Source organism: Phacochoerus africanus, chromosome 12 (genome assembly GCF_016906955.1).
Source record: "Phacochoerus africanus isolate WHEZ1 chromosome 12, ROS_Pafr_v1, whole genome shotgun sequence".
Lineage (NCBI taxonomy): Eukaryota > Metazoa > Chordata > Mammalia > Artiodactyla > Suidae > Phacochoerus > Phacochoerus africanus.
In genome coordinates this window covers 16,991,279-17,005,116 of record NC_062555.1, presented here as the reverse complement: position 1 = coordinate 17,005,116, position 13,838 = coordinate 16,991,279, and the positions used below count along the sequence as shown (strand labels likewise).

The window sequence follows — 13,838 nt, the reverse complement described above, 5'->3', positions numbered from 1 at the left end:
AGAGCCGCAAAGTTTGGCTGTGGCGGCAAATGGGCTTGGGCGGCTCCTTGGCGGGTGGCGGCGGTGGCCGTAGCGGTTCCTCCCGGCCCTGTTAATGTCGGGGCCAGGCCCGGGGAGGATGGCGCCCTAGAGCCCGGCCTTGCTGGGGCAGGGGCGGGAGGGGACGGGGTGGGCACCGGCCATGTCGGAGGTGACCCGGAGCCTGCTGCAGCGCTGGGGCGCCAGCTTCAGGCGAGGCGCCGACTTCGACTCCTGGGGCCAGCTGGTGGAGGCGATAGACGAATATCAGATGTGAGTGCCCCGCGGCGGAGCGGCCCGGGCGGGCTCGGCGGCCGCCCCTTCCCCTGGCGGCGTCTCTCCGCACTTTCTGCAGCCTGGGCTTCGCAGGGCGGGGCCCCGCAGCCCTGGCCCCGGGGACGGCGGTCCGCCCTCCGCCTCCGCAGGGCCAGTTCCGTGCAACAGGTAGCCCTTCTTTGCCGGGCGCCGGCCCTGAGGGCCAGTCCTTAGTTCCTTCCACCGTCTCGCGGGTCCCCGCTCTGCAGCCAGTTCCCTTTCCTGCTTTTTTCCGCTTCTCCGGGTGGCCGCCCCTCGGCTTCTCTGGGAGTCTCTGTGGAATACTCATGTGAGGGGCCTTGCTGCGCGTACCGTGCCCGCCTCCTCGCGTGGGTGGGACAGACGGGCACTGCTGGCGGCGGACCGAGGGGGTGTCCCCAGGAAGCAGCGAGGCGGGAGGTGTCTCATCAGCTGGGAGGAAGGTCCCCTCTCGCGCCCCTTCTGCACCCCTCTTTCTGGTGAGCCGTGTTTTCCCAATTCACCTCGATTCTGTTTCGGTTTCTGGGACTGTTATTTGCTGGGCGGTGTCAGTCCCACCCGCCCCCTCGCTCGGTGGCTCTGGGTGGAGTCCGCGCAGGATGTGAACAGAAGAGAGCAAAATGTGAATTAATAGACTACGCGCAGGAGCCACCACTCCCTCTTTGGGTCCCTCCTCCTTTTCCTGTGTATGATGTGTAGCCGTAGGGTACACGCGAGCACCAAGTTCTTTGAGCCACCGAAATCCAACTTCTTTCCCTTTCTGGTTGCCTCCCAAAACTTCAGGGATGTTTTTAAAATTAAAAGAGAAAGTTTGCGTATGCATAAAACGTTGCCCTTTTCTAGCACATTTCGCTGAAAATAAGAACTGCCTGCTAAATTGCTATTGTTTGCAAACTGTTGCCATCAATTACTTCTCAGTTTTAAAGAAAGTTATCGTTTAAAACCATGTAGTAAAATCTTCCCCCGCCCAGTGTTTTTTGGAAAGAATACAGGCGTAGTGCTTGGAAGATCTCAACCCTTTATTCTTTGCAGTAGTTGTCTACAGTAGTTAATCGGACCGCTAAAGATAATTTAAAATCAGTTCCACCTCATCTTACTGCCTTGGAATTGCCTGTAGGTTTAAAAAGCCCTGCAACCCTTCGTGCTCTGGGAACTTTTGCCTTGTGTAACAACTGCTAGCGTTTGTTTTACACTTCAATTGATTTCACTTGCTCTTGCGAAGGCTCAGCGAGGATAATAATATTATTCCTATTTTGCAAATGAGGAAACTGAAGCTCAGGCTAATAGGATTACCTAGGGTCACAGAACTATACCACTGAAGTCTGGGGTTTTTTTTTTTTTGTTATTAAGTTCCAAATTCTGGCAGCTCTACTGTGGATGTAGTGCCTAAGACATTTTATTTACGAGGTGGAAGTAAATTGAACCCATTAAATGTCCTTCATCATAGAGAAGGATCCTTCCAGACCGTAGCCAGTTAGGCGGGGAGCGTCTCTGTACTTGTTGTGTGTGTTAACCAGCAAATCCTGAAATCTAAAGCGGCCTCTCACGTGTGAAGGGGCGGGATTTCACAGCTGTTGGCGCTCAGCAGCAGCCCTCCCAATGGAAAGAATACCATGTCCAATTGAAATTACAAAGGAAAATTGAATATGCAAGCTGTTTAGCTGGAATTTCTAGAAACATCTCAGTAAGAGAGTAATAGGCTTGGACAAATCCATCGTTGAACCTCAGTTACTAAACTTGGAACTGCATGATTCAGAGTAGTTCTCAAATTATTATGTAAACCGTCTGCATCAAATTTGAGGAGAAGTATATAATGATTGGCTTAAACTTCGTGGACGTACAGGCTATATGTAAAATGAGGTTGACTTTAAAATTAACATATTCAGGGAGTTCCCGTTGTGGCTCGGCTGGTAATGAACCCAGCTAGTATCCATGAGATGCAAGGTTGATTCCTGGACCTGCTCAGTGGGTTAAGGATCTGGTGTTGCCGTGAGCTTCGTCGCAGGTGGAAGACACAGCTCAGATCTGACATTGCTGTGGCTGTGGTGTAGGCTGGCAGCTGTAGCTCCGTTTAAACCCCTAGACTGGGAACTTCCATGTGCCGCAGGTGCGGCCTAAAAAGAAAAATAAATAAGTAAAATTAACATATTCAAAAATGAAAGGCAAGTTCCCAGGCCAGGGATCAAATCTGAGCCACAGCTGCAGCAGCTCGGAATCCCCAACCTTCTGTGCAGGCTGCGGTCGGCTGCAGAGACAACGCTGGATCCTTAACCCCTGCACCGCAGTGGAAATGCCAAGTGTTTTTTTGTTTTGTTTTTGAATTGTCTGTGAGAAAGGCTGCAGAACGGGAGACCATTTGGGGGCCACCAAGTGATGTAAAAAAGAATGGACAGGATTTCACTCCTGTTTCACCCCTGACTGGATAATTGGGAGAGGAGGAGGAGTCTGGAGAACTGGTCTTTCTCACGAGGGAGGCGGCAGTGTCTTTACGGTCATCCTGCGGGAGTGGATCACGGGATGGGGACGTTGGGGAGGCAGTGAACATGTCTGTATTCATCATAAGGTAAGAATAGCTTCCAGTGTCATCCCTCAGCAAGTGAGAGCTGGGCAGGCAGAAATGAGGACGATTTGCTTTCCGCCCTCAAAGCGCTGAGTCTCTGGAGGGCTTTGGAGCCCCCGGGTGTCGCTGCTGCAGAAGGGCGCCAAGAGCAAGTGCCCTGCTCCCGCCGTTTCCGGAAGCGCTTCCACCCTAAGGCCTCTGTCCTTTCTCTGAGCTGTGGTGCAGGTTGCAGACGGGGCTCGGATCCCACATTGCTGTGCTGTAGGCCGGCAGCTGTAGCTCAGATTGGACCCCTAGCCTGGGAACCTCCATATGCTGCAGGTGCAACCATTAAAAATGGAAGGAAGGAAGAAAAGAAGGAAGGAAAATTATGCATGGCCTCTTAAAAACAACTCCATCTAGCAGACCACCTCTCTGAGCATTGGGGGTGCAGCCTGCTCCCTCTCTAGAGCAGTACAGACACTGCTGCCCAGAATCGGCTCGTCACAGGATCGGTCCTGAGGTGTTAATCCAGCCCACAGATGCTCAGTAGATACTGGTGAGATGAATGGGTGAGTTTAAAGATCGGGTGACACCTGTTGTTAATCATCAGCCTCACTCTGCTTATATCAGCGCTTCTCAAAGCGTCGTCCCGGGTCTTTGCTGGTCTGAAAATTGTTACTCCTCTGCAAGAAGATAAGTAAAGAAATTGGGCTTTAAGATTTGGAAATTCTATAGCAATATGACACCTTCACAGTAGTTTTTATTGTATTTTATAAAAGTATTAGCCTGGAACAGATTGGAGGAAAAAAACTAGTCCTTCACTCTAGATAGCTTGAGAAGCCCTGGTTTCTGTTGTGGGATGCTGTGGGGTTTCTGTGAGGCCCTTGTTTATGTGCTTTAAATATATGTAAAATTCCCCCTTGGGAATAGTCCTGTACTACCTGTAGGTACCGTTGTAAGCTGAGCTTATTCTCTAGGGAAGAATATTTAATAGCTTTCTCACCATTACCAATAGAATGTCCACTCTCACCATTACTAATAGCATGTGGATTTTCCCTCCGTGGACAGATTGCTGTCTCTTTTTCTCCGGTGCAGCAATTTATGGGTTTAGAAAATTCATTTTTTCTCCTGCCTAGTTTAAAAAAAAGTTTTAAAAGATAACTTAATGTGTAATTTCTATGCAATGAAATTCACCCATTTACATGTACAATTCAATGAATTTTTAGTAAATCTACCACATTGTGCAACCATCACCACAATCAGTTTTAGGGCATTTCCGTCGCCCCTAAAAGATCTCTCATTCCCATTTGCAGTCATTCCATATTCCCCCTCCGGCCCCAGGTAGCCATTCGTTTATATTCTGTCTCTGAAGCTCCTTCCTGGACATGTAAGTTGAATCATGCAATATGTGATCTTTTGTATGTGACTCCTTTCGTGTGGCACAGTGTCCTTGAGGTTCACCCATGTGGCCACATTATCAGGCCTTGGTTCCTTGTTGTTGCTGCGTAGCCTCACACCGTATGTGTACTTCGCCTGCTGTGTGTCATTCACTGCTTGATGGACTGTTTCTGCAGCTTGAAAGCGTCACCGTTAACGCTGCTATGAACATTCATGTGTAAGTCTTTGTGCCACATATATTTTCATTCTTAGGTAGACACCTGGGAGTGGAATTGCTGGCTCATGTGGTAAATTTATGTGTCATTTTAAAAGAGAAACTGCCAAATGGTTGTCCAGACGGGGTGTACCATAATGCAGTGTTTCCACGGCAATATGTGAGCGATGCTGTTTCTCCATCCTGGCGGCAGTGGTTTCTGTGTCTCTGATTGCAGCCATACCTCTCTGTGCCTTTCCAGCTGATGCTGGCGAGCGCCTCTTCTTATCTTGTTGATTTTCCTTCTGAATCTTGTTTGTAAAATTGCTCCTCAAACCTCTCCCCCATTTTAAAATTGTCTTTTCCCTGTTGAGTTACAGGGGTTCATTGTATATTCTGGACATAGGTCCTTTATCAGGTAAGATACATGGTATGCACATAATTTTCAGTCTGTTGCATAATTTTTAAAACAGGATTCTGTTTGCATTTAGCATCCTTGTCCACTGCCTGTTGGCATTTGAGCAGGAATGTAGAGCTATATACATATATACCCTTTCTTCTGATGGTGGTGCGGCCTAGCTTAATGTCACTATTGGCATATTGCGTGGAGAACCATTGGGATAAGCTGGGCCACACTGCAGCTTCCCTGAGTTCAGAGATGTGTTGCTGACCCTGTAAGCGCCGACTGTGATTCCTAAAGAGACCTCTCTGTAGAGGGTAGGCCATAGCCAGAGTTTGAAAGGACACCACGTACAGAACAAGGACAACAGCTCTGTTTCGAATTGTGCTCCCGTATAAAATCCACAAAGAGTGGGTCTCTGAATGACATTTTAGGAAAAATATTACGGAGTTTCCAGTTTGTGGGGGAACCTTGACCCACGGTGGCGCTGTGCTGGCCAGCGTTAGGATTTTTCTGTAGGGCTTTCTTGCTTTGTGGTAAAAGGAGGATGCAAACTCTCCACAGACTGGGAAGGGCCATCAGGTACAATGGACTTTACAGCTGATCTTGAAAGACACTCTTGTGGAGGAGAGAAAGACTTCTTGGAAACTTGATGGGAAACCCAGCACACGGCACCCTCTCTACCTCTGCCTCCAGTCCCCAGAATTGTGTCGTTTGCGTGGGAATTATAGTTCCAAGTTCTTGTGCCTGTTACAAAAATGTTTCACCAAAAAAAAAAAAAAAAAAAAAAGCAAACAAAAAAAACCCTTTCAATCTTTGAGTTTTTACCCCCTGCACATTTTTAAAATTAAGATAAATGTCACATAACATGAAATTTATCATTGTAAAGTTGTACAATTTGGTGGGTTTTAGTATATTCACAACTTTATGCCACCGTCATCACTATCTAATTCCGGAATGTATCCATCGCCCCCAGAAGAAACCCTTAACCTGATCCTGGTGCCTTCCTGTTGTCTTCTTTGCGCCGTCCCTGGTCACACCTGATCCGCTTTCTATCTGTGGATCTACCCGTTCCAGATATTTCGTGTAAATGGTGCTATATGTGATCTTTCACATGCGGCTTCTTTCACTTACTGTCATGTTTTTGAGATTCATCCACGTTATAGCGTGTATCAGGATTTCACGCCTACTTATGGCTGGACGATACTCCATTGAATGGGTACCCCTCGTCGTCTTTATCCATCCCTCTGTGGATGGACACTTTGGGTATTTCTGCTTTTTGGCTGTCACGCATAATGTCACTGCTGTGAACCTTCATGCACAGTGTTTTTGTGTGTGAACATGTTTCTATTCTCTTGGGTACATACCAAGGGTTTTGAAATTGCTGGGTTATAAGATAACTCTAGGTTTAACTTTTGGAAGAACTGCCGAACTCTTTTCCATGGAGACTACCATTTTACATTCCTACCATTAATGTATAAGGTGCAACAGCCACATCCTTGCCAACACCCTGTTTTTTCCTCTCTCTTTTTAAAAATTAGACCCACCCTTCTGCATGTTAAGTGGTATCTCATTGTGATTTTTATCTGTATGTCCCTAATGCCTAATGATAAGATATTCATGTACTTACTGGCCTTTTTTAAATATCTTCTTTGGAGAAACGCCTATTCAGTCAAACCTTTACTCATTTCTAAATTGAGTTAGTTTTCTATTTGTTGTTTAGCTGTTAGAGTCAATCCTTTGGTTTTTTGCTGCCTCAGAAATAGCTTTGGATCCTTAACGTTGAGCTTAGACTTGTAACACAGATCTGCCCTTGAAAACTCACTCCAGGCCCAGCTGATAATTTTAAGTATGGTCACAACAGGGCAAACAATGATTTCCATGTCTGATTGGTAGAGGTTTTCTTTGTTTTCCATGAAAAATGTTTTAAAAAGTATAATTTGATAGAGTGTCATCACTTTGTCATGGCTGTAATTTGAACTAGTCTTATCAGCAAACTGATGATAAACTGATAAAGCATCTCTGGTTGGTGCTTACTGGAAGTGTTGAAGCTGAATCTGTACAACTGCTTATTGGCTTGTTATAGAGGAAACTCACACGGCCTGAAGAAAGTCGGATTAGATATCGTTTGAGATTCTTTCTTTCCAGCTCTATGATTTTGTCTTTACTGCCTGGAGCTGAAATTTGTCCCAGAGAAATATGAAAAGTCTGGCTTATATAAAGAATTGATTTCTAAAGATAATGTAGATTTACACTTTGAAAACAAGAAAGTGTTATTGTACTTCACTGTCTGTTTTTTAAGATTTGAATCATTTTACCTTGTTGCACATGAGATAGTTTGCTTTCCTTCAATTCTAAAGAAGGTTTTTTTTTTTTCTCTTCTTACAGATTAGCAAGACACCTACAAAAGGAGGCCCAAGCTCAACACAATAATTCTGAATTCACAGAAGAACAAAAGGTATCATAAAATAACCTCTAGATGCATCAGATTCCGTATGAATGGAAAGGGTTCTGTCTTTTGAGTCCATTAAGCAAATGCAAACAACAAAAATGCTAAGTACAAAGAATGGCACTGATTGTGTTTGCCTGACATTAGGTGATGGCTTAGGTACACCGCATGACTGACCAGGTAATGAATTTCTCTCCCAGTGAGTTTCTCCGTTCAGCCACTTAGGTGGTGTTTAGCTTTAGCATCCACAGTCTGGTTGGGGAGGAGGAGGGTCCGGAGACTAGAGTTTGGCTGTGAGTAATTGCGTCCCAGCTCAATACTTACTTAATTTTCTTTTCTTTTTGCTTTTTAGGGCCGCACCTGCGGCATATGGAGGTTCCCAGGTGAGGGGTCTAATAGGAGCTACAGCCACCAGCCTACACCACAGCCACAGCAACGCCAGATCCGAGCCGAGTCTGTGACCTACGCCACAGCTCATGGCAACATCGGATCCTTAACCTGCTGAGCAAGGCCAGGGATCGAACCCTCAACCTCATGGTTCCTAGTCGGATTCCTTTCCGCTGTGCCATGACAGGAACTCCAGTACTCACTTAACTTTCTTACCTCCTTCTCCGCCCCCTCTGAAAACTGACAGACAGAACAGCCACCAGTGAAAAACACTAGTTCAGGGTAAGAATTTGGCATAAGAATCCATTAACAGAATAAACACATACCGTTGCAAAGTGTTTTCCGTGGTGCTCTTTTTCTTTGAATTAAAACTTTAATGTGTCGATTCCCTGTCCTGCTAGAGATTATGAAAAACGGGTTATTGAAGGAAGCTTTACTTTAAAAGAGTGAGAGGAAATGGAAAAAAACAAGTCTCCTTTTCCCCTGGCTCCAGGTATCTAGTGTTAAATTCAATTTTAATCTCATAGGTAATAAATCAATGTCAGTTTTCCTCTCATTTCTTTTTTTTCCTCTTTTTGTCTTTTTGCCTTTTTCCCTGGCATACGGAGGTTCCCTGGCTAGGGGTCGAATCAGAGCTGCAGCTGCTGGCCTACACTACAGCTCATGGCAATGCCGGCTCCTTAACCCACTGAGCAAGGCCAGGGATCACAACCCAAAACCTCATGGTTCCTAGTCAGATTCGTTAACCACTGAGCCAAGATGGGAACTCCAGTTTTCCTCTCATTTTTTTAAGAAAAGACACTGTGAAAACTCTGGCAACTTAATTTGCTTTTATTCTTTTATCATACAAGGGATAGGAGTGGGAGTGATTCTTTGCACACTTTTTTTTTTTTGTCTTTTTGGTATTTCTTTGGGCCGCTCCCGCGGCATATGGAGGTTCCCAGGCTAGGGGTCGAATCCGAGCTATAGCCACCAGCCAACACCAGAGCCACAGCAACGTGGAATCCGAGCCGCGTCTGCGACCTACACCACAGCTCATGGCAACGCCGGATCGTTAACCCACTGAGCAAGGGCAGGGACCGAACCTGCAACCTCATGGTTCCTAGTTGGATTCGTTAACCACTGCGCCACGACGGGAACTTCCTCTTTGCACACTTATTAAATAAGCCTAAACAAGTTTGTTTTAGTCCTTAGGCCTGTATTCATTTGATTCTTCTTGATAAGAGTTTGAAAAGGAAAAGCCCCCAAAGATTAGGGTCAGGCATATTTCTTACACAAGTTAGTATATTTGCATTTTTGAAATATTTAGCATAATAGTATACATTTTCTAATGTATCCTTATTTTGTATTTTAAATAGTACTTTTTAAATTTAAAAGCATATTTTTCTTTTTTTCCATAATAATTGCTAATATCCGCAATAGATTCTAACAACTTAGGATTTGAGCCCTGGGAAATAATTACTACAGAGGAATTCTTGACATAAGGAAAGGCTTTGTTACCTCCCTAAGACTTGTGAAATCTATATAGGAATTGATTAGGAAGTGATCATTTGGTATCACAGAAATGAAAGTTAAAACACCTACATTTTGAAATAGAATCTCAAATATCTGAGTGTGCATATTAACAGCTAACAAAATGTGCTATAAATATGGAAACAAAATGCAAGCTTGGGAAATTAAGAAGTTTAATGATGGAGTTCCCGTCGTGGCTCAGCTGTTAATGAACCTGATTAGTACCCATGAGGATGTGGATTTGATCCCTGGCCTTGCTCAGTGGATTAAGGATCCAGCGTTGGCTGTGGCTGTGGTGTAGGCCGGCATAGCTCCATATGCTGCAGGAGTGGCCCTAAAAAGCAAAGAAAAAAAAAGTTTAATGACACCCATACTTAATCACCTATTTGCCTTGAGTTACATATGTGTTTTGTCTCCATCATCTATTACTTAGGTAAAAGATCTCTGAGCAGCATGACCTTAGATATAAAGTGATTTGACCTAAAACCTTCTAAAAACTTTTTTACACACGTTATGAAGAAATAAGTTTTGTCATGTGATGATGCTTAGACTAATGCAAAAAAAAAAAGAAATTTAGCTTTTTCTTAACTTTCACTTTCGAAGGCTGGAGCTGGTGGTTGATAATGCTGATTGTTTCGTCTGTCGTTTGTAGCCATTCCTTAGTAGGCCCCCGGCGGCTCTTTTTCCAGCTCACACAGATCCTCACCCTCCGCAAGGCCCAGGAGGCAGCAGGACCAGAGGAAGGGGCTTGAGAGCTGCAGTCAGAGACGGGGTCTTGACTCCTGGCTCTGTCTCCGGGCCTGTTTCCTAATGTGTGAGATGAGGCGTTACCTGATCCTAATGATCCGGAAAGGTATCCCTAACTCTTCCTATGCCGAGGCTTCCAAGGGATCCTGCCCCTCCGCCTTTTCGGGGGTGTTTACTCCTCGTCGTACCTCTCTGGGAGGCACACACGACGGCCGGCTGTGACCACAGACCGCGCCTGTGTCTGCCTCTTCCTCGGGCTTGGAGAAGAGCCTCCACATCCCTCGGTACTAAGTTAGGAATGAAGGCACGTCGAACGCATTTTCAACTTTAATTTTCTTTGAAAACACAGGTGAGGCGTTCCCGTTGTGGCTTAACGGAATCGAACCTAATATCCATGAGGACGCAGCTTCGATCCCTGGCCTCACTCAGTGGGTTAAGGATCCGGCATTGCCGTGAGCTGTGATGTAGGTCGCAAATGCGACTCAATCCTGCGTTGCTGTGGCTGTGGTGTAGGCCTGCAGCAGCTCTGATTCAACCCCTAGCCTGGGAGCCTCCATATGCTGAGGGTTCGGCCCTAAAAAGACAAAAAAAAAAAAAAACAAAAAAACCCAACAACAACAGGTGAAACCTTCACAACAGGCCAAAAAACTCATATTGATGTTCATGCCTTATGCGAATGTCACATGAGGAAAAAGTCAGAGGCTCCAAGTTAATGAGTGATTAGAAAGTAGTGATTTCCCAGACATTATCTGGAGAACATTTCCTCTGAAAAGTTAATAGATGTTATCTGCACAGAGTCTGTGACTTGTTGGGGCTTTTAATATGCTCAAGTATTAGGCTGGGTTTTTAAAGAGTTTGGGTGATGGAGTGTTTCTTCAATTTGTTTGCTTTTGGAAGTACCGTTCCTCCTCCTTTTATAATATTTTGTTTAATCTGGTATTCTGAAGAACATGGTATGGGAACTTTCGAAACCAACTGTTAGGTCTGCAAAATTAATTGAATGCCAGACCTGGCGCATAAGCCCAAGGAGAAAAAACTCGATGTGTTTTCCTTAAGAGAGGAAAGTGGAGCCTGTGCCTTATATTCTTCTAAGCAAAAGTATTCTTCATGTTACCTATTTTGAATTATATTGTTTATGCTTTTACTCTTTCAAATGTTTTTGTAGCAGTGTCAAATTTTAGAATTAGGCCAACCATTCCATAATTTTTGGAACTTTAAAAGAAGATTTTTTAGGAGTTCCCGTCGTGGCGCAGTAGTTAACGAATCCAACTAGGAACCATGAGGTTGCGGGTTCGGTCCCTGCCCTTGCTCAGTGGGTTAAGGATCCGGCATTGCCGTGAGCTGTGGTGTAAGTTGCAGACTCTGCTTGGATCCCGAGTTGCTGTGGCTCTGGCGTAGGCCGGTGGCTACAGCTCCGATTGGACCCCTAGCCTGGGAAACTCCATATGCCGCGGGAGTGGCCCAAGAAATAGCAAAAAGACAAAAATAAATAAATAAATAAAAATAAAAAAATAGAAGATTTTTAAAAGCCAACCATATTTCTAAAGTGCTTTCTTTATGAAGCTTTTTCCTGTCAGCTCACAGTAAGATTTCAAAAATATTTGATGAATAAATGCTTTGTTGGGTCTCCAATTATTAATTATATATGATTGTTATTTTATGATAAGAGGACTCTTGTTTTTTTAGAGATAACTTCTGTACATCCTCACAGTATTTTAAATCTGAAGAACAAAAGCAGAGCTACTGAGCTCTCTAAACTTTGTTAGTTGGTTGGTAAAACATCTTAAAATGGATTTTCTCTTCCTAATTTCAAAGATTTCTGGTAGAAAATAAGAAAATTTGTAATTCTTATTTGATCCTCCCTTATGATCAGTTGACTGAGCTCTCATTTCATTTCTTAATAGTTTTGTCATTGTAACAACTGGATTTAGTCGCCAAAGAATGGCTGCCAGAAGCTTTCATTCCATTAAATCCCTGCTTTGGGGAGTAGATTTGCTTCTGTATGTTTCTGGGCAGAGCAGGACCTCCCATCTCATGATGCTTAGAAAGTTTTTCCTTGATTTGAATCAGATTGAGTGGTAATGAGAATTCCAACACTATGTGCTTGTTTTATATTTTACAGGTTCCTTTCTAACCTGCCTCTCCCTGAGCTAGAAAGTAGATGACTGGCTATTTAAATCTAAAAAATTAAGTCTGGATTGAGACTGTACTGCTTTTGCTATGCGTATTTTTTCAACCTATTACATGTTTGAGCAAAATTACTATAGCTCTTTAGTTGTGTATTTCTATGCCATTGTTTCCTTTAACTGTTCCTTTTGAGTTGTCCATTTCCCTAACAGTGACAAAGTAACATAGTCAATATTCTGAGAATAATAACATTTTCCATTTCTGTACCAGTTAGGCATAAGCAGTTAATTTGAATGAAGTGCTAATTATTTAAATCCTTCTAAAACTTGAACTTACCTCGAGTATTCAGTTTTAATGTGTATTGGTTAATAGTCAGTACATATATTCTAACACAAATGCCTTAGTGCTTCTTAATAATTTTTCTGAACCATTTCTTTCTAAGAAAGGTGAAATAATTACAATAGCAAATACTTGACTTTGACCTCAGTCAATGCTTCGTGTTTTACAAGTCATTGCTATAGCTGAAAATGATAGTGTTTCACTCCTTTTTTAATACTGATGTTGGGTGTGGTCCCTTAAAATAGTTATGAATAATGCCTATTGGTATTTTGCCATAGTTCAGTAGATTTTGTGTAAAAAAACTCTTGCTTCTGCTTAACTTGAAGAAATGTTTAAATTTATTTTTTTAATATTTTTAACTTAGCCTTTTTATTTATTTTTATCATGATTTTTATTTTTCCATTATAGCTGGTTTACAGTGCTCTGTCTTTTCTACTGCACAGCAAGGTGACCCAGTTACTCATACATGTATACCTTCTTTTTTCTCACATTATCATGCTCCATTGTAAGTGACTAGACATAGTTTCCGGTGCTAAACAGCAGGATCTCATTGCTAATTCACTCCAAAGGCAATAGTTTGCATCTATGAACCCCAAAAAGCCCAGTCCGTCCCACTTCCTCCCCCTCCCCCTTGGCAACCACAAGTCTGTTGTCCATGATTTTCTTTTCTGTGGAAAGGTTCATTTGTGCCCTATATTAGATTCCAGATTTAAGTGATATCATGTGGTATTTGTCTTTCTCTTTCTGACTTCACTCAGGATGAGAGTCTCTGGCTCCATCCATGTTGCTGCAGGTAGCATTATTTTGTTCTTTTTTATGGCTGAGTAGTATTGCATTGTGTATCTATACCACATCTTCCTAATCCAGTCATTTGTCGATGGACACCTATGTTGTTTCCACATCTTGGCTACTGTGAATAGTGCTGCAATGAACATGCGGGTGCATGTGTCTTTTTCAAGGAAACTTTTGTCCGGATGTATGCCCACGAGTGGGATTGCTGGGTCATATGGTAGTTCTATGTATAGCTTTCTAAGGTACCTCCATACTGTTTTCCATAGTGGTTGCACCAGTTTACATTCCCACCAACGGTGTAGGTGGGTTTCCTTTTCTCCCCACCCCCTCCAGCACTTGTTATTTGTGAACTTATTTATGATGGCCGTTCTGACTGGTGTGAGGTGGTATCTCATAGGCGTTTTGATTTGCATAAGAAATGTTGAGATTTAAAATAGGTTATTAGCGGACTCGTGGTTGTTAAACTACATTGTACCTGAAATATTAAAAACATCACATCAAATGTACTGTACAGAAGGGAAAAGAGCTCACTAATATTTTTAGAGACTTCCTCATTGATAGACCTCCCTTAACACGGACAACCCTTTTTCAAAACCGTTTCTAAAGGGACATAGAAAGTACGGCCAAATGGTATTAAAAT

General features: G+C 43.5%; 1 protein-coding gene across 2 annotated transcripts in view; it reads left to right on the top strand.

Moving 5' to 3' along the window:
* Positions 1-6: 6 nt before the first annotated feature.
* AIDA (axin interactor, dorsalization associated) overlaps positions 7-13,838 on the top strand; it is a 36,652-nt gene continuing 22,820 nt past the window's right edge. The window contains exons 1-2 of one of the 2 annotated variants that reach the window (XM_047755586.1): positions 7-291; positions 7,234-7,303. In XM_047755586.1, coding sequence (XP_047611542.1) covers positions 182-291; positions 7,234-7,303 — 180 coding nt within the window. In that variant the 5' untranslated portion in view covers positions 7-181. The remainder of the gene's footprint in view (positions 292-7,233; positions 7,304-13,838) is intronic. The other variant, XM_047755587.1, reaches the window with a different exon arrangement.